The sequence below is a fragment of the Lagopus leucura genome, unplaced genomic scaffold (genome assembly GCF_019238085.1).
Source record: "Lagopus leucura isolate 7727_CA_CO unplaced genomic scaffold, USGS_WTPT01 Super-Scaffold_702, whole genome shotgun sequence".
NCBI classification, from domain to species: Eukaryota; Metazoa; Chordata; class Aves; order Galliformes; family Phasianidae; genus Lagopus; species Lagopus leucura.
This window is the reverse complement of record NW_024962254.1, coordinates 773,358-794,299: the sequence shown is the minus strand read 5'-3', so window position 1 is coordinate 794,299 and position 20,942 is coordinate 773,358. Positions and strand designations below refer to the sequence as shown.

The 20,942-nt window shown below is 39.7% G+C and overlaps 1 protein-coding gene across 3 annotated transcripts in view; it reads right to left on the bottom strand.

Moving 5' to 3' along the window:
• ACER3 (alkaline ceramidase 3) overlaps positions 1-20,942 on the bottom strand; it is a 55,505-nt gene that overhangs the window by 12,154 nt on the left and 22,409 nt on the right. For all 3 annotated transcript variants that reach the window (XM_042862481.1, XM_042862483.1, XM_042862482.1), the window contains 6 exons: positions 18,569-18,621; positions 14,536-14,588; positions 12,825-12,906; positions 11,240-11,275; positions 2,093-2,151; positions 248-349 (listed from right to left, as the gene is read on the bottom strand). In XM_042862481.1, coding sequence (XP_042718415.1) covers positions 248-349; positions 2,093-2,151; positions 11,240-11,275; positions 12,825-12,906; positions 14,536-14,588; positions 18,569-18,621 — 385 coding nt within the window. The remainder of the gene's footprint in view (positions 1-247; positions 350-2,092; positions 2,152-11,239; positions 11,276-12,824; positions 12,907-14,535; positions 14,589-18,568; positions 18,622-20,942) is intronic.

Genomic DNA, 20,942 nt, shown 5'->3' with positions numbered 1-20,942 from the left:
AAAAGGAAAAGGAAAAGGAAAAGGAAAAGGAAAAGGAAAGGAAAGAAAAGGAATCTATTCATGAATAAGAAAAGAACACTTTAAAAGAACTGTTCAGTGCTGAATCTGGTCATAAGCAAACTGGATAAAAGCCTTGTGAATGCTTTGTAGGCAGCTTATCAAACCTACCATGAGATGGACTTGAATATACAGAGCACAGAAACAGCTAAAAGATTACAAGCTAGCGAGACAAAGTGAAAGTGCTCACCTCAATTTCTCACAAAAAATGTTGTCCACATTCCAGAGGAAGAATCCCATCAGAAATACAGTTAAAGATGTATAGCCTAGACCTCTAAGCCATGGGTATACCCTAAAGAGAGAAAGAGAAATAATAGAGCTTAGTTCAATATGCTTTAAAGGCAGCCTGTAGCATACATAAACACTATAACATACATGTAAAGTGCTTCATTTAAGAAGATATCAACTTCAAATTTCATCTATTCAAGTATACACAAATATCTTTGAGTTGGAAGGAAAATTTTTGAGCTTAAAGGACATCCACCTCCCTGCAACAAACAGGAACAACTACAGTTCCATCAGGTGCTCAGAGGTCCATTCAGTCTGACCTGGAATGTCTCATCCAGGGACGGGGCACCCACTGCCTCTCTGGGCAACCTGTGCCACTGCTTCACTACCCTTATCATTTAAAAAAAAAAAAAAAAAAAAAAAAGGATTTTCTTATACCCAATCTAAATCTCTCCTGTTTCAGTTTAAAACCATTTATCTTTCTTTGTCCCCGTTCACAACCCCTTGGATCATTTTTGTGGCTTTCCTCTGGACGTGCTCCAATAAGTCCATATATTCCTCTGCTTCTGCTGAAACAGCATTCTCTGGGACTGGTCTTCTAGAGACTTGGCTTCTACACTAATTGTTCCATAAGTGTTTGCTGAGTTACGGATGAGCAGCGCATGGGTAAACTGAATTATACAAAACGTAAGTGTGAAGTTACTACATATTAAACAAATAAAACAGTAAAGCAGAAACAGCAATCTAATAGAACAGGCTTGAACAACTGCTAGAATTACAAAGAGAAAGACAGAAATGCATTTTAGCAATGCAGAGAGGAAGTAAACCTGAAAGTATACTCAGGGCTGGCTTCTTGCAAAGAGAAAGGGCACTGTAAGGACAGCAATGCTTCTTTCCCTTTTTCAACTTTCTAACCACAGTTTGCATCAGTGTAGTTGAAAAGGGAAGTCAGTCTTTGTAGTGTTGCAATGAAGTGATCTAGTCAATTAAGAAAATATATTCCAAAACTTCTAAAACCGAAGAGAGAAAGTAGGCAGAACTTCAGAGATTAACTTTGCAGGTGGAAAACATTGGATGAAATCCTAGAAGGATGGTGGCATTATTGGTAGTGCCATAATTGCAATGTTTCAGAAATAACGGGCATGCACAAGAGGGGAATTCGCAGAACTGAAAAGTCAGCAGACCCAAGAGCTGATCTACACAGGGAGAGATTTAATCTAAATGATTAGAGCTGTGTTGAATCTTTGTACAAGAATAAAATTAGATCGACTCGAACTTGATTCCCCTTGGATGAGAATAGAGGCAGTATCACTTAAGATCTCTATGCTATGATTAAAATTTCCATGTTCATGGGTTTGAAAAGTATCTTTAAACTGTTGTTTCTATAGCTGCAAGCAACACGTAATCCATCTTAAGTGTTTTTTGCTTAACAGAAGTCTGAGAACATTTATGCTTGGTTTGTGGAAATTTCTTGGGGAAAGTCAAACCAAATTAACTGAAATTGCAATTGAAAGCTGATTGAGCATATTCACTTTAAATTCACAGCTTTTGTTATGTTTTTCCTCATGTTCCTGAACAGTTACATACGGAACTAAAAACAAAGTTTTGATGATAACTTGTTGGCTTCAAGAAAATGCAAGGAAGTGGGGCATTCTCTTTCAACCAGAGCACTGTGAATTAGCACTGTGTACCTTGTTAGAGAAATTCTGCCACCACTCATTTCCCATGTTATGACCACCAGAAAAGATACACGTGCTAAGATGTACCTTATAATGTTGAGTTACTAGTAGTATGTAATAACACTTACCATAATACTATATAAACAGATCGCAGAACTATAATAGAAACTAGTGTTCCATACATGATCTGTAAATAAAAGCAGAGATAAAGATCAGCAGTGGCATTCAAGAGACTTTATAAAAGACTAAATGAATAAAACTGTTCACATCTTGACTTGATCTTAGCTTGAAGAAAATAGAATCCCTGCTAAATTTCTCTTTGGGTCAACCCAAAGAGAATGCCTATAGAATAGACAAATAGAAACAAAGTTATAATCACACTGTGTGTGCAATTATGGGAAAAGTCAGTTGTGGAAAGCTGCTGTTTCATTTCTTTGAATTAGAAAGCAAACACTAGATGGCACTCAGTAAACACCTTGGCTTCAAAACAGTAACTCACTCCCATTACTTGTTCTGTAACTGTAAATTTTAACCCCTGCTTGCATAAGCATCAGTTGAAAACACACTTGAAATTTATACTTCCTTCACGTATGTTTAATATTTTTTCTGAAGGCAAACACTTCAAGAGTCTATGCACTGTGCCCACACTGAGCACCAGCATGAAAAAAACTTTCCAGGGAGCATTTGAAATCATCTATTCCCAAATTGCTAGGATTCATTCTACACATACAGAGAAAAGGCTGCATACTCTGAGAAGTCCCATGAGCAACATCTGTCTCACTGTAAGCTCAATGAAGTTGAATGTAATGGACTGACAAATAAAAGGTCAAAGTACTCATTTCTTTCCTGCCTCATGATCTTCGAATCACTCTCCGTTTCTTCCTCCACAGCCTTAGGATTCACATGATACCACCTCCAAGACAATACGGATTAACAAAGTGAAGCAGTGGAGTGCACCACGCCTGAGCAGTGGTGCAGAAGCCAATGCAGCACGGAGGATTTTCAGACACCAGTGGCATCACTTTACTGTGATAAAAACCCACTAAACCTAACAGAACAGTTGGTTTACATACCAGCGTCTTCACCACATTCTGTCAACCTCACCACTTTCCTTCTTTTAGACTACACTGTCTTCAAGGCTCTGCCATAACTGGAGCATTCAACTATTAATATCCCACAAGCATAAGCATGCAGCCATTCACCTGACACAAAACAGACTGCTGTAACAGCATTTAATAAAACCTACCATTCAGAAATCCATAAAGACCACCTTCCAAACTCGCTTTAGCTTTAATGATGAGGTTAGTAGCACATACTGTATTATCAGTGCATACATTCAGAACACAACAGACAATGGATTCCTTGTGTTTGACAACAGACAGAAGTTCCAATATTGACTATGTAAAGCCATTCAGCTCAGCAGCTCTCTATTTGGATTCAGCATGAGATAAATTCAGTAACTACACTATTGCTACGTGCATACTGCTCTGTAAACAAAGCAAAACTATTTGGAAAAGCTAATTTGTTCTGGCTTGTACTTTTACACAAAACTGTAAACTAATTCCCCTGTTGGAGTGCAGCACATAAATCACTGCTAGGTATGGCCCTGGTATTGAGTTCTGATCAGTGCCATCTGAAGTTGGAAAGGGGATGTGGTGTTGGGACTGCTCACTGCTGAGTGCTCCATGCGCTGCTGCAATTCCCCATTGCTAGGAGTTTGCTTCTCCATCACAATGACAAATTTAACATTCTGTTAAATCACAGAATGGCCAGGGTTGGAAGGGACCTCAAGGATCACAAAGCTCCAACCCTGCTGCCACATACAGGGCCACCAACCTCCACATTTAATACTAGACCAGGCTGCCCAGGGCCCCATCCAATCTGGCCTTGAACACCTCCAGGGATGGACGAGGCATCCACAGCCTCTCTGGGCAGCTGTTCCAGCACCTCACCACTCTCTCTGTAAAGAATTTCGCCCTGACATCCAGCCTAAATCTTCCCTCCCCCAACTTCAAACCCTTTCCCCTTGTCCTGCTGTTGTCTACCCTTCCAAAGAGTTGATTCCCCTCCTGTTTGTAGGCTCCCTTGGGGTACTGAAAGGCTGCACTGAGGTCACCCTGCAGCCTTCTTTTCTCCAGACTGAACGAGCCCAGCTCCCTCAGCCTGTCTTCATAGGGGAGGTGCTCCAGTCCCCTGATCATCTTTGTGGCCCTTCTCTTGACCCTCTCCAACAGCTCCCTGTCTCTCTTGTGCTGGGGGCTCCAGATCTGGGCACAGTACTGCAGATGGGGCCTCACAAGAGCAGAGTAGAGGGGGACGATCACCTCCCTGTCCCTGCTGGCCACCCCTCTTCTGATGGAGCCCCGGATACCATTTGCTTTCCAAGCTACAATAGCACAGTGCTCTTGAATAGCATCTTACTCACTTCAAAGCACTTTTGCTTTCCTAACCAAATCCAGTAATTTATTCTAAGAGAGAAGAAGAAGCTCCTGGGAAGGCTCCTTGGCCTGACCTTATTTCCTTGTGGTTCTCACCTACAATCTGCATTGACAAAACACAGTTCTGCAGCATGGTTACAGAAAAAAATAACATGTGAAGTGAGAGACTTTTACCAATCTGCTTAAGAGAATCATAATCATTAAGGCTGGAAAAGATCATCTAGTCCCACTGAATGACCTTCAAGCTTTTTCTATGCAACTTCTCTCAGTTCCTTCATACAAGAAAGCAATAAATAGTGCTAGATTAAGTCCACAGAAACGCAGTTTAGAGCCAGCCTAAAGCCAATGTAAAACACTGGCTATAAACACTATTTTTGCAGCTCCTAAAAGCAGGTAAAAGGGAAAGCTCTGAAAAGTGTAGAGCCAGTGGCTCCGTATCTCTTAAACGCTTGTAGAAGGGGACAGGCTTAATGTAGGAAGGAAAAAAGGAACCTTGCAACGACTATAAAGAAAAACTTGTGTACAGCTGACACTACAATTTCTTTCCTTTTGCACTCCCCCACACAAATAGGTTGTAAGCAGTAAAACACAACATTCATGCTTAAAAGCCCATGAAAGACTGGAACAACAGTGTTCTGCTCTGTGTGCTCCAATCCTTCTCTTCACACCACAGACAAACATCCAGGAGGTGTTGCTACGATATGCACATCTTATGACAGCTTTTGCTTACTAGGTATCTATAAACAGTGCAGCATAAATTAGTTTATACTTTTGGGAGCAGTGTTTACTTTTATTCCTCTACCAACCATGGATTTACTATTTTAAATATGCCAAAAAAGTATCTCAGGTATTATCTGCCCACCCAAGGGATACAGTACAAAATAAAATAAAAAAATATCTACTGTAATTCAGGTCTATTCAAATTTCTCCACTCCTTCAGTTCCCTTTTTTTGTTGTTCTTTAATGTATCACTTCAGTGACACGTGAACACCCAAGCAAGCTTTGTGCAATTCTGCCTTACAGTGCCTTTAAATTGTAAGCAAAAGAACACCTCACTACAATTTAAACAAGAGAAAGCAGTAGAACCTTTTCTTTTGTTATCCGTTTACAGTTTCCCCTCTACTGGAACAGGTTGGCCATGGAGGTTGTGGATGCCCCATCCCTGCAGGCATTCAAGGCCAGGCTGGATGTGGCTCTGGGCAGCCTGGTCTGCTTGGTTGGTGACCCTGCACATAGCAGGGGGGTTGGAACTGGATGAGCACTGTGGTCCTTCTCAACACAGGCCATTCTATGATTCTATGATATGATTATTTCAGCTTCCACACCCCTGTCTTTCCGATGGGGAAAAACTCAAAGTCTTCTTCATACTGAGTATTACCTGGTGAAAAGGACATACATGAAGAGCACGCTTCTCATTTACGAATGGGACCCAAGCATTCCAGCACTCAGTATTCAGCAGTGTTTCTGAGATGATGTAGAGTTTAGCAAATCAAACAGATTTGTTCTTGTGTACATCAGAAACAAGCTTTGTCCTCCACACCAGGGGAAATGTATAAAACTGGTTCTTCATCTACTTTCTAGTACAGAAAACCTGTTATTTCCACTTCTATTTCTTCTGCTCCTAACCTCCAGTCCATTCTCTGCTAACAAATTCATCAGCCTCAAATATTCGTGCACACTTTGGGAATCACATTTGCAGATTTGGGGATCATGGCACTACTTACCTATCAATATCCCAACCACCTATCAAGAAATATTACTTGAAGCTAGAAACCGTATTTGAGATTTACAGCAAAGGCACCAGACTTCTACGTATTCATGCATTTCTAGAAAAGACATATGAGCAGAGGTAAAAAGGAAGGGCAATTCCTACAGTAACACTGAGTATCTGAGAACAGTCTTATCGCAGCTCAGCACTACATGTGGCACCAACAGCTTGTTACTGAGCCAAACCACATTCACCAGGTTTGGTATTAATTACATCAACATGACATGCAAGTTACTGCTGCTGCATGGTGCTGAGCAGCCTTCCAGAGCTCCTGGGACACGGTTTGCAGCAGTTTTTCTTGGTTTCCCCTTCAATGACTCATAGAGCTCATCCTTTGTAGATTCTGAACATCTTTCCACGCTCCCTAAGCTATTGTTAGGTACAGGTACTTGCCAGAGTGAAAGCTGTACTTGTTTTCTAGAAGTGAGGCCGTGTAACTTAGAGTAAAATTTCACACAATTCATTTTATACTTGTTCTTTAGCAGGACAGTGCCTGAGTATGAAAAGCTCTGCGGTGAAAATGTGCTCTGAAAAGGTCATTTTTAACAGACTGCTTGGCAACCTGAGCATGTAGAAAGCAGGAAACCACTGTGAGGTACAATATCATTAAGGCAAAAGGCTACAGCTGGCTGCTGCCTTAGCAGGAAGGACTCTGGAGAGCTGCAGGACTCTGTGTGCTGCCCACAGATATTCCCTAAAAAAATGGGAACCTGTAAGTCCAAATGTGTTATGCTGTGCCACAACACACTCTTCATTCAGTTTCAGGCTCCCATCTCAAGTTTCATATTAGCCTAAGTTATTCTTCTTTCTTCTTTCCATTTGTATGCTTAAAACACCACTGAAGATAATTTTATTCATTTAAGCAAATGAAATATCTTTTCCTCTCACGCTCACTCCCTCTATCTAAAATCACCTTAACTTGAAAATCCAGTACACGTGGTTTACTTCTATCATTGCTGCAGAAAATTCACAGGTCATATTATTATGCTGTGATCAGCAAACACATCCAGGCTCTCTTCTCCTTGAGTGATCTGTGCACAGCTTATGACAACAGTAGCTGGTATGTGCCCATCAGTTCTTCCATTCTGAGTCATTTCAGATCCCACTCCCTCTTTAGCAGTGTTAGTCCTCCAGGTCTCCCAGTTCACTCTTCATCCTCCTCTGTACTTAGTGATGTCTCTGAGATCTGTATCATCATAAATACCATCAGGATGTGACTCTTTTCCTGCTACAGGTCATTAAATAAAAACACTCCCATAACCAATCTGAGAAAGTCCAGACCAAGTCTGGCTTTCATCATCTCCCTTAGTCATTTTGCACTACTCACTCCCTTACCATATTTGCAATTCTCATACTGATCTCCTTCTCCAGCTTGCTCTGTTATTCATGGGAGAACATATCAACACTTTTGTAATGTCTATACAAAAGATTTTTAAACTGTGTTTCCTAATGTGGAAAAAACAGCTGTCAAAAAAAAGCTGTCAGGTTAGGCTTCATCTAATTTTCAGTTTACCAACTCTGTTAGAAATTTGCTTCAAACTCCTGCAGCAGGTGACTGTGCAAATAATAAAGGATTTTACATTTATTTCATTATTCACGTAGCTTGGCCCACTCACTGAATGAAGATTTTGAGCCCTTCAGTTGTACAGCCAGCATCCCACATGGAGCAAGTACATAAATCTGGATGGAAAATGCTTTGCAGATGATAGCTTGCTAGGCCATAACATACTAGAAGGCCACCAGTGATACATAAGTCTAAAAATTTAACCGTTCAGGACATTTTTTCTGCTTAAAGGGTTGCCTTTAACTTGTCTGTGGACAATTCCATGCCTGCAACCAATCTTCCTTCATCTCTTTCCTTCCATAAGCACAAATATACACGTGGTACAAGCACGCAACAGGGATAAGCAGCTAATCTGATTTAAAGCTAACTCTGAACAGTTTTAACCTGTTCATTTCCCCATCAGACAGTAAATCATTGTGCTGGCTGGGAGAGAAGAGGTCAATGATGCTGGCTTCAGAACATCTATAGAACTGGGACCTGTGCCTGTTTAGCATGGAAATTAGGTAAAACAATGCTTTAGCCGTAGAGATTTTGATATAAGCAGAACAATACAAGCTTGTAAAGACTAGTGCTATCTTGTTTGATTAATTGATGAAACAGAAAAAAAGAAAAAAAACCTACAGATCAGTTTTTAAGTGTTTTCTCCTTCTAATGATGTGTAGTACCCAGCTAACTAAAATGCACATCTCATTCCTTCCATGGCTGAATCATTGAGACCCTTGCACACCTGTAGTATCTGAATGGAGAATAAGAGGTTGGTCTCTAGTGCCATGGTACCATGAGAAACAAACTGAATTCCCTTCATGCCCTGTTGGCAATATGCAATTCATGAGCACAAGTTGGGAAGTAAAGTGGAAAGGAATTCACTGAGAACTGAAGCTTGGATCCTGTCAACTGAATATAATGGAATTCTCTCCCATTCTTCAGAGGATTATAGAATGGCTTGGGTTGGAAGGGACCTCAAGGATCATGAAGCTCCAACCTCCCCTGCCACAGGCAGGGCCACCAACCTCCACATTTCATAGCAGCCCAGGGCCCCATCCAACCTGGCCTTGAACACCTCCAAGGATGGACGGAGCATCCACAGCCTCTCTGGGCAGCTGTTCCAGCACCTCACCACTCTCTACTCTGAGTCAAGAGCTTCCCCCTGATATCCAACCTAAATCTTCTCTTCTTCAGCTTAAAACCATTTCCCCTAGCACTGCTATTATCTGCCCTTTCAAAGAGTCCTGTTGCTCTTCATTTAGAGGAAAAAACACACCGTAACAATGTACAATACCAAGGTGTCCACGGGATTATTCTCCTTTCTGCAAGGTTGGCAAATGATGATGACCACAAATAGAGGAATCAAATGCTGTTTTAAGTCCTAACGCTGCTCTCTCATACAGCTTGGGACTGAGAGTATAGGCTACAATATGAGGTACAAACAAATTTAATACTTAACCTTCAAGACTATACAACTCATTCAGCTGGAAAATACCTACTGTAATTATGCAGAGGACAAGAATTAAGAAAATAACCTTGCTTAGCTGTGAGTCAGAGTAATGTTTCCTCCAGAATTACAACATATTTGGCACAGATTATGAAAAAAAATGTCTGCAGTACTTCAGACTTTGGTATTTGGCCATAACTGTATGTTCTGCATAAAAATCAATTTGGAAAGAGTTATAGAAGTTCAGCACTTATACCGGCCTAAATCTTTTCTACATTGATTCTTCACGTATAAGTTATTACAGAGAATTCATACACAGAACCAAACAGAAACCAGTTGCAAAAAATTAGTGCTTTGGGGCAGCAAGTTAAAGTTTCCCTGTTCCTCTTTCCAGACAAGTCGTAATATTTATCTTAATATCTGTCATATGGAACTATATCTAAGTGAACACTCCAAACTGAGCTACAATGAAGCTGTGATATACTTACTGCAGTAAATATAGGTTGAGTAGGTAATTAGAGAAATAAAACAGTCCAACATCAGTAGTAGATTCTGCTATTGTAAAAAAACATATATATTTAAAATCTCTTCATTCAAAGCTAGTTACAGTCAGCCCAGTAAAAGTATCAGAAACTGCAATTTTCACCCTGCCTAATATCTTCCTGACAAAAAGAAAACCAGGATGGTAAAATGGAGTTTAATAAACAGGGTAAAAAACACCTGCAAGTCTTTTTTATCTACAGGTAGTGTTAACAATTCCTCTTTCCGAGACAGATCATTTGGAGCAATTGAGAATTTACTTTATTCTCCAGCACTTTACTAATCCAGCAACAGGAAGCATGCATCATTTTTATGACTGCTGATGAAGCATGCACCATTTGACAAGTGACAGCACTACCAATTTCTGAAATTAAGGCTTTAAAGCTCTATCCCGCAAAGAGCTCTGTGATTTTGCTCGGCAATTTTTCCGCTGTTATCCTTAATAAAAAAAAAAAGTCATAAAGGAAGGAAAGCTACACATGGCATAGACAAGCAAGCACGACTTCTAAAGTCCTTTGAATGGCCAAGCGATGCATGTCATAACCTGACACCAGCAGATGCACTTTAATAATTTTGGACAGTGTAGCAACAAAAGAGCCTGTACCAAATGTTTTATTAAGTCTGTACAACCAGAGAGTTGCAGAATCATAGAATGGTTTGGTTTCTAAGGGACCTTGAAGATCATCTAGTTCCAACCCCCTGCTATATGCAGGGACATCTCCCCCCAGATCAGGTTGCTCACAGCCCCATCCAGCCTGGCCTTGAGTGCTTCGAGGTAGAGGACATCCACAACCTCACTGGGCAACCTGTGCCAGTGTTTCACCACCCTCACAGTAAAGAATTGCTTCCTAATATCTATTCCACATCTACTCTCTTCCAGTTTAAAATCATTTTCCCCCATCTTGCTGCTACTTGGCCTTATAAAAAGTTCCTCCCCAGCTTTCCTGTAGGCCCCTTCAGGTTCTGGAAAGCTGCTATAAGGTTTCCTTGGAGCCTTCTCTTCTCCAGGCTGCAGGGCACCAGCTCTCTCAGCCCATCAATAGCAGACAGGACAGAATCAATAGCAACAAGGTCACTGCATAGCCCTGTAAGTATTCTCCATTTAAATACAGCTTGAATTTATACAAATTAAAATTGAATAGTTAAAAAAAGAAAGTTGATATTGAAAAAGGACGAAAAGACCATGGAGCTAAACTGCCTATGTCATGTTGCAGTTTCACAACAGCCAGTAATAAGAATAAAGCAGATCAGGACTCATTAAGGCCTTCCTCTTGTTACGTTTATTACACTGATGAAGAAACATGTAGGCTACTAGGTCAAATACTGAAACAACACGTATCAAACCTACCAGTTTTTCAGGTCATCAAGAAACAGGATGGCAATGGGACAGGCAGCAGTGCTGCCTAAAGACTATGTAAAAAGCAAATGGTGTTTACCTTCCATTCTTCCTTCCAGCTGTAGCACCCTACATGACATTCCACTAAAATAACATGGTTTAAACAAAACCGGCTTCTCCAACAGAGCAAGGCTTACCTGATGGAACACAGGCTGTTTCAATCTTAAGTAAACCTGCAAAGATTAAAAAGAGATAGATAAGTTGCAACAGAGAACAACCATAACATTACTGATTTAAATTACTGATTAAACAGCCAGGGCTTGTTTGTTAGAATAAAAATGAGGGCCTACCCATATACCATTAAAGCTGATTAAACATTTGAAGCTTCATCTGGCAAAATCTGGGGTTTCTTCAATCCATTTTAAACTATGGAGTTATTTTGGAACATTTGGAAGCACAAATAGAGACATTAACATCTAAGACCTCCTCTCATTTAACAGACTTATAACACACAAAAACAATTAAAATACAGAAATTGCCAGGCACATTGCAGATAAGCATTACAAGAAGATGATGTACTTTGCTTTGATTTGCTATTACAAATGTTTTTGACAACAACATTCCGGTTCTTTTTACCAAAAGCCAGTAGTTAATAGACACATTGGTCACACAGTTCATTTATGCTGTTTTTGGAGACAGAAAGGCAATGTGCCTTAGGCACGCCACAAGTGTAAAGAAAAGAAAGCTTAGGAGTTGTAAAAGAGAAGTCTTTTAAAGGAAAAAGACCTGCATTACTATTTTAATAAAATAACCTTTATCAAAAATAAAGAAAGAGATTTCATCTGTGGCTGACAGCCTGTGCAAAAGTCATTTTGTTTGAGCAGGTAGCTGTTTGCATTGAGAAGGGAATCAAGTTAGAAGAATTGAAACCGTGTTGAATCTCATTTCTTAATCAGCAATGCTCCTTTCTATTTGGGCTGTTGTTTCAAAACACCCCTCAATACAACAGTCCATTACAGTTCACTTCTTGCAGCCTGATAAACAGGATTATTGCACTTTTGTCAAAGAGCTTTCCTCAGGGACCTAAAAGGAATCATAAAATGGCTTGGGTTGGAAGGGACCTCAAGGATCATGAATCTCCAACCTCCCCTGCCACAGGCAGAGCCACCAACCTCCACGTTTAATACTACACCAGGCTGTCCAGGGCCCCATCCAATCTGGCCTTGAACACCTCCAGGGATGGACGGGGCATCACAGCCTCTCTGGGCAGCTGTTCCAGCACCTCACCACTCTCTCTGTAAAGAACTTCCTCCTGACATGCAACCTCAATCTTCCCTCCCCCAACTTCAAACCCTTTCCCCTTGTCCTGCAGTTATCAATCCTTCCAAAGAGTTGGTTCCCCTCCTGTTTGTAGGCTCCCTTGGGGTACTGAAAGGCTGCAGTGAGGTCACCCCACAGCCTTCTTTTCTCCATGCTGAACGAGCCCAGCTCCCTCAGCCTGTCTTCATAGGGGAGGTGCTTCAGCCCTGTAAAAGAACTCCTCAGTCCTAAAAGGATTGTTTTCGTCACATTCTTATTCTAGCAATTGTATTACTGCATTGTTTCCTCTTCGTTTATTCTGTTTAGTAGCTTAGAGAGAGAGGTTTCAGTTTACTAAGGCCAGTATGTAATTTTCCCCACAACAGTCATTCTTCACTGGCAGTGGGAGTGACTCAGGATTGCTGTGGGACAGGAGGCTGCCAACACGCAGGTGAAAATGAGGTATCAGAAAAAGTTACTTACTATGCTGACTATGAAGCTGTATGTTATTAAAATGAAAAGCATTGGATAATTGACTGTGTTCTTGTACTTGAAACATTCGTACCTGGAACAGAACATAAAGGAGAGAGATAACATTTGTCACTTACCACACAAACGATGTATTTTTCAAAAACAAAGCAAAAAACCCAACAGTAAGCTTGTACATGTACTGAAAATAAACCAATCAGTGGAACAAATTGAGAAAGCATAAACATTTTTCAAAGGTGCTTAAGGGGTGATGGGTGACAAATTAGAAATGAGTTTGAAATGCAATGCAAGTGCCCCAAAGCATTACGTCTGTGAGCTAAAGTCAGTGTGGGAAAGGATCCACCTTACAAAACAGCAAACTCTTCAGTTCATAAGCTTTTGGAAAAGATACCAGCATGGATTTAAAAAAAAAAGTGTAGAAATATCTGAATTATAATCTGTGAGGCAGCACAATCTGTTACACTGCAAAATGCAATGCCAAAGTAATTGCATGGCCTGAGAGCCACTGGGTTGGAATGATGTGTGAGGGAGAATCCCATGCAGAACCACCCCAACTACCTCCAAGAAAACCAGAACGATTATTAAAGGCCTCCTGAACCAAGCATTAGCTCGTTCTTCACAGCATTTTAATTACTACCAACCAAACGTAGAGTCTTGTTAGAGCTGGATGAGCAGTAACAGAGTTCAGTGCTTTTGAAGACGACAGCAACCACTGCACAGAATGAGCGTGATTATTTTTTCAATTGGCTTTCTAAAGCCTCTTCTTATCCTTTCTCCAATCACACTCAAATCAGACAAAATGAATGCAAAGGCAATTTCAAGGAGACAGGGAGCTACAATGGAAAACTGTAACAGAGACATTATTATTCTGCTCCTCAGTCTGTACAAATCATACTAATGTATGAATCACAAACTGATGGTAATTTCCACAAGATGCAGATTTAGTTCTATCTTAGCCCATCTCCACTGCAAGCAACCTGTACCCCTTACAAAGAAGATATCCAGTTTGCAAGTTGAATCACACGTTCAAAAGCAACAAGACAATTAATTTCTGTCTGCAACGGGTCCTTTTAATCATTTAGATTTTCCAAGCAATGGAACAAACCGTATTCCATCCAGGCCTTGCAGCAACAGGCAAGAAAAATAACTTACTGTATCTTTACTAAATGCCACATTATTCCTGAAATTAAACAGTGCAAACCATCCTGGCATAGCATTAAGCTGTCATGCACGTTCCAGGACATTCTTCACAAAATTTGCACTTAATGCCTTTTTTTGCTTTACTTTTCTAGATGAATGGAAAGTAGGTTTAACCAGAAAACTGAAATCTGCATGTAAAGCCAGACTACGTCATAAAAACATAGCTGCAATTAATTGCCACGTTGATAATTTCATCGGTACAGCTGAAGTGATTTTCTTATGTCAGCTGTTTACATACCAAGTGCCACAGGTCTGGTTGGATGCAGTGCAACTCTTTAATGCTTTCCTGCTAAACACTAGGAAGACATCTCTAAAGTAGCAAAAACAAGGATTTAAGTCAACTTGGTGCTCTAATGGCCAATCACAATGTTGTACTATTGGCAAAATTGAGATCTCATTGAAAGCCTCAATGTCAGCCTCTCTGTTGAGCTCCACATATGCCATATTATAACATCTGCTATTTCAAAAATATTCAGGAAAAAAAAAACATTTAACAAATACTTACAGGCAGTAGACAAACACACAACAACTGTATATCATTGGCAGTTCATCCAACAGCTACAAAAAGCAGAGACATCAAAACATGTAAACTGCTTTTAACTTGTGTAAGTTAATTAAGGAGACAGAAGACTTAAGAAAATAGGACTTTTACATCATTTCGATTTCCCCTTCTCAAATGAACTTCAGTATGAGGCAGTATCAACTCCTATTCGACTACTGAAATGTTACTATATTAATAAGCTAATTACACTGGATCTTTGGAATATTACATTACATTACGACCACATCACTTGGATCCTGCTTGATGCAGTCGCATTCTATACAAGCTTCTACAATACATTCTATACAAGCTGCTTCTATACAAACTCCAACAAACTGTAATGATATAATTGTTTCAGAATGCAAAACAAATCTTGAGGCCATTATGAAGCACCCTGAAATACACTCAAAGGTTTACTTCCTAATTTTGGTAATTTCTGACACTGTTTTAATTCTGAGATGGCTTTTTCTGCTGATTTGTGGGCTTGTTTTTCATATTGTGACAGCCAAATAATGTCTTACTTTAAATATTTTTTTATTATTTTGGGGATCAGTGTTATTTCTCCACCTCAATTTCGATGGAATTAAAACAGTTGTAGGTGATTTCTCAATAACAGGTACACATACACTCTGAATTGTGATGTATTTATCCAAAAGGGGAAAATAAAAAGAAAGAAACTCACACAACTTTATAGCATTATTCTATCCTAAAATTGTTCTCAAAGAACAGCACCACATTTCTGCTCGTAACACAGTTGACTGCTTTCTCAGTGAAGGACTGAAAATCAGGAAAATGCAAAAGCAAGCGAACGCATCAGTGAAGGTCTACTGCTTCTGATCATGGATCAAACACTAACACAGGGCCACCTTAGAACTGTTACTCCCACAACACAATGGACTTTTTCCTAAGAAAAACAAGAACCAGATGCAAAGCCATTTTGATCTATTTCCTCCACCATGCTGAAAGTCGTCGATGGCCATGTTTGTACAGAAACTCCCTTCCCATTACTGGTAAAGGATAGTTAGCTAGTTCACAATCTTGTTTTTCTGTATGGCCAATGTGATTCTCCTCCATTTGGGAGCACTGGTTGAATTGCAAAGGCAAAAAGCTTCTTTTAGTACTGAATATTTATATTGGAAAAAGTGAGCTAGTTCTTTACTGAAGATGAATTCTCCAAGGCATGAACTATAAAGCTTTCCTTGGGTTTGGTCACAGGAACTTCAGGAAATATTTCACAATACAGCTCAACAGATCTAAGTCACTGAAAGGGCAAGTCTTGCTCTTCCTCGAATGTACCACCGGTGCCTCTCGAGCCAGCAGCCATGTTTGTCTGACCCATGGGAAGTCACTTCCAATAGGTGACCCAGCACACAGCTGAGACTGCAGGAAAAAGGTTTTAATCCCTGAATTATAGGGCCAGGGATTGCAGTAAGTAGCACAAAGAAAGCATCAGGAACAGTGGGCAGATGAAGCCAACTTTGCCACCAGATGAGTTCATCATTGTTGCGATGTCTTAGGGAGAAAAAGAAAGAAGCAATAGCTAAATTCTAGTTGATAATAGTAGTTACTGTTAATTACAAGTTCAGTGATTCTTTCACCAAGCCTGAAAAGAATTTTCTGCAGGATTAATACATTCATAGCTCGTTAAGAGCATGAGTGATTCAAGGTCTCATAAAAAGAGGGTAAAAAGAATGAGAAATACAATTCAGAAAATACTTGCGCATTTGGACAGCTGTGTGTACTCCAAAGTTCATATGCTGGCTGCTTTTCAGGGACAAAACAATAACAGCAAAGAGACTCTCAAAAGATCCTACTTAAGATTTGCCTGCAGAAGACAATGGCTTCTGTCTCAAAAGAAATTCATCCTTCCCAAAATGCTGTGACAAGATACCTGAGCACTGAAGGAACATGTATAGAATGGAACTTTGTGAGCTGATTCAGCTGGTTAAAGAAGTATTTTGGATCCCGCAAACCATGGTTGAGCAAATAAAAATCAAAAAGTGGTTGCTTCAGAAAAAAAACCTCTCAGGAACTGCTTTTGAAAGCAAAGCTTTCACATTTCCCTTAATTAAAGCATGTGAATTGACCACTTACAGTATTAAGATTGAAACAAATGTCAAGAAATTCTCTTCAAACAGCTGTCAAGTGCTGACTTTGAATCATAACAAGAGAGAAATTGAACAAGAAAAGACTATTTACTAGTTGAAATGTTTCTTTTATGGTGATTCATCGCTTAGTAAGCAGAATATTATGGGCCACTTGCAGATTTAGCTTGGCTGCCAAAATAATAAGTGTACTTTATCTCACATAAAGCCTTTTATTCCAGTGGGAAAAATGATGCAAGCCATTGCTGCTCCCCTCTACTCTGCCTCTGTTTGCCCTTTATACACCATGGTCTGTAGGACACTTCCTTGTTCTGATGCAACACCAGAGCTACATGATAACCAGCAAAGTCACATGGATTTAAAAACAAAAACAAAAACAAAAACAACTACCCAGTTTTTTTTTAAGCCTGGATCATTTTTGCGTGGCCTTGCTCACCTGCAAGAAAGAGAGCCCAAGGGAACATCATGAAACTGCTACTGGGGTTCAGGTTGGATATGAGGAAAAGGTTCTTCATTGAGAGGGTCACAGGCCACAGGAACAGCCTCCCCAAGGCAGTGATCATCACACTGAGCTTGCCAGAGTTCAAGAAGTATTTAGGCAAAGCCCCCAAGGCATATGTTCTGATTTTTGGGCGGAGCTATGTGGAGCCAGGAGTTGGACTTGATGATCCTTATGGATCCCTTCAAACGTGGGATATATGATTCTATGAAAGGGGATCTGAAAGTCTGGTTAGAAACAAGCAGCTGAGGGAAGAGAGATGAAAAGGTTTAAGTTTTCCCACTGAGATGGGATTAACTTGTATTAGCTATTAGTTGGGAGGGGGTGGGGTGATGGATCCAGAAAGAAACTTTTTCCATGCCAAAAAAAAAGAACAGCAAATATTTGTATGGTGGCAACAGAATGCTCCACTGTGACTTATCTCCAGCACATGCTACAAAATTGAAAGTGAGCATCACGGAGGCAAGCATCACTACAGACTGTAATTTGGTTCAAATTCAAGACATCTGATTTTTGGTGTCTATCTACACAGTCTCAGGTCCCATTATGATTCAAGACTTGATCCAGTTGCCAAGGCACAGGCTATCTCAGATGCTCAGGGTCTCCACTACACCCTCTCAAGGCTGGCAGAGACAGTATGGGATCCAAGAGACCTGCACTCTTGAGGGATGGCATCTGGAGGCCAGACAGAACATTCACATGGTCTGAAAGGACACACACTTTTGTTTTGGTAGACTACGATTCAAGTTCAGACTACCAACATAGAATCTGTGTAAACACAGATTCCAAGCATAGAGCACAGGTTTCTTAATTTTGAACTGAATTTCATTTCATTCTTTGATATAAAGACAAATTTCCTTTGTTCTCTCAGACCTAAAACAGGACAAAGCTCTCTATGTCCCTTTAGAAAATGAGTAATACCAGGACAAATCCTTATGCCCAGTGCCTGATTGCTGAATACTTTCTGCTTGAGAATGAGACTCTACTATTGTTTCTCAGCAGACACTGACTGCAGTATTTGTGCTACAAGTACATCTAGATCAATAGAAAATATAATAGAAGACATTAAGCTAAAAAAGATGATACAGTGAATAACAGTAGTCTATATTGCTTGCTATTAAAACACAGCTACAGGAATTTTAAAGTACCAGTGAGTAAGAAGATAGTATAATTTCCAAACAAAGTGTCTTCTACAAAGTAAGCAGTCGATTAGAGCTCTTATTTTAGGAGTATGTACATCTATTAGTGTAAAGCATCACGTGGAGTAAGACCCACATACGATAGTATCTGAGGTACATTAACTCCTGTTACAGAAGTTTCATCTTGTCAAGAAATGGCAGTATGACTACATAGTGAGAAACACAATGAGTCACAGTGACTTATCAATACTTACTTGCATTTCATACTTCAGGGTCATGTGGAAGCACCAAGATCCCAATCCCACAGCTGAAAACACCAAAGCCATGGTTAGAATACAAGTCTACGCTGAAAACATTTTGGGTGCATTAACTTAAACATGCAAAACTTACTGAAAAAAAAAGCCATGAGCATCCTGTCTTGGGGACAACTCAGTTTTCCATGGCTGCCCACTTTATATTGTCAATCTTTTTTCTTTGTGGAGGGAGGGAGGTTTCCCTGTCTCCTGCTATCCAGTGTGATTTCACTTGAGATCAGGAGTGAAGGGAACCCAGAATGAATGGAACAGCATTACTGCAGCTTTCTTTTTAGAACATTAAGACTTAACTTTGTCAATCTTATAATGCAAAGCATCATTCTAATGTGGTTATCCTGAAAGTCAGCAATATTTCTGCTTATCATCTAGTTTAAAGGTAAATTTTACAAGTAGTTTTTGGCCAGTTACGGAGGCACAACTGCTACTAGAACTCAGAATCAGAAATTCAAAGTACACAAACAGAATCCATCAGTATTCATTCATTCTGTGAAATGTGAGCACCATCTCCTAGCTTCCTTCCTGCAAGCTAATCCTTCTAGATGATCCATTTTATTTATTTGAAATACTTTGATTTCACAAGTAAATTCAGAATTTAATTTATGAGACGTATGCTTTGCTCATACCAAGTTCTTAGCAGTTAAACAAGGACAATGTTTCTTGTAAGTTAGATTTCATTATTTAGAGCAAAGCCAGTAGAGTATTTAATCTGTCATTCGCTGCTTTGGAATGTGAATAATTAAATACCCTCATTAAGCACCAGCTCATTTTTATTTTGGAAGAGTAACTACATTAATGTGATGTCCTGCCTTCCTTCAAGAAATGAAGCTTTACCTCATCCTCAGAGAAAGCCAACTATTTTGCACACTGGGTAGTGCTGCTGTGCAGCCTTTGCTGCAAGAATATAACCTTCTTTTCTGCACCCACCAGCTTGGCTTCACTGAGGCATACACAAACAGCACTTTTTATACAGTTTTCCCAAGGCAGTTGATAGACACGTCTGGAGATGTTTCTTTAGATGCTTTTATCCTGGAATTGTGATTATATGTACTCAACAAAATGAAATACCAAAGCTGTACTGAAACACAGAACTGTAACAGAGCTACACTGCCAAACTCTTCAAGTCCATATATACACACCCTGTAACTTACAATGGACTTCTGATTGCATTGCTTGGCTTTTGAGAACTCTTTCTGAACAATAGGCAACCACTTCATGGGATTTTAATGAGAAATTCTCACAGCTGTATTTCTGCATATACAGAATAGATTATAACTATTAATCACTCTGCAGAAAAAGCACATTGAGATCGTAATTAAAACAGTGCCACCCATTACTGTGGCTGTCATGCTGATTTCAGTATCTTCATGATACAATCCATTAAAAATTAAAAAATCCATTGTAACTATTATTTTTGAGTATGAACAAAACCATTGCATAACAAATTGCTACTCATTTTAAATTAACAAAATATGTTATTAGGTTTCTTTTTTGTTTGTGTTTGTTGTCATTTTTTAAATGTTATTGAGGCTATAAATCTCAACAGCTTGTTACTAAACACACTCCTCCCCTTCCTCCTGGAACACGATTAGAAGCAGTTATTTCGAGATTATCTTTCCTATTCAGTATCATCAAATGCCACAGGTAATACTGTTGCAAGTCATTAATCCCAGGACTATAATTAATTTCTAGAAACAGTTATCAAAACACTGCTGTGTCTGTGTAGTGATCACACCGTTTCTTGTTCATTCAAGGCCAGGTTGGATGTGGCTCTGGGCAGCCTGGTCTGGTGGCTGACGACCCTGCACATAGCAGGGGGTTGAAACTAGATGATCATTGTGGTCTTTTTCAACCCAGAACATTCTATGACTCTATGAATTTTTCAATAGTTTGAGGAAAAATTAGATCTGCCACATAAGCAGTGGCAATTTGTGTTGATATAAGACTATCCATCAGCATTAAGAATTATTCTTTAATCATAAACCTAAAGCATCTACAGAAAAAGCAATATATTAGGATCACCTAGATGTGGCACGAATTTGAATTAAAATAAAGAACACTGTAAAGGGTGGGATGAAATTTAGCTCTAGTTGCTAACCTTTATTTAGGTATTTACATATTTACTTGGTATCAAAGCTTCCACTAAAGACAACATCATTATAAGAGCAATTCAGCTGGCCAACTACAGCGTACCACAAACAGTCAAAGAATGAAAGATGAAAAAGCAGAATTAAATCAGTTATTTTTATGGAGTTGTTTTGTTTTCTACACTCAGTACTGGTTTCCCTCCTCCGCCTCAGACAAGAGTGACCTTGCC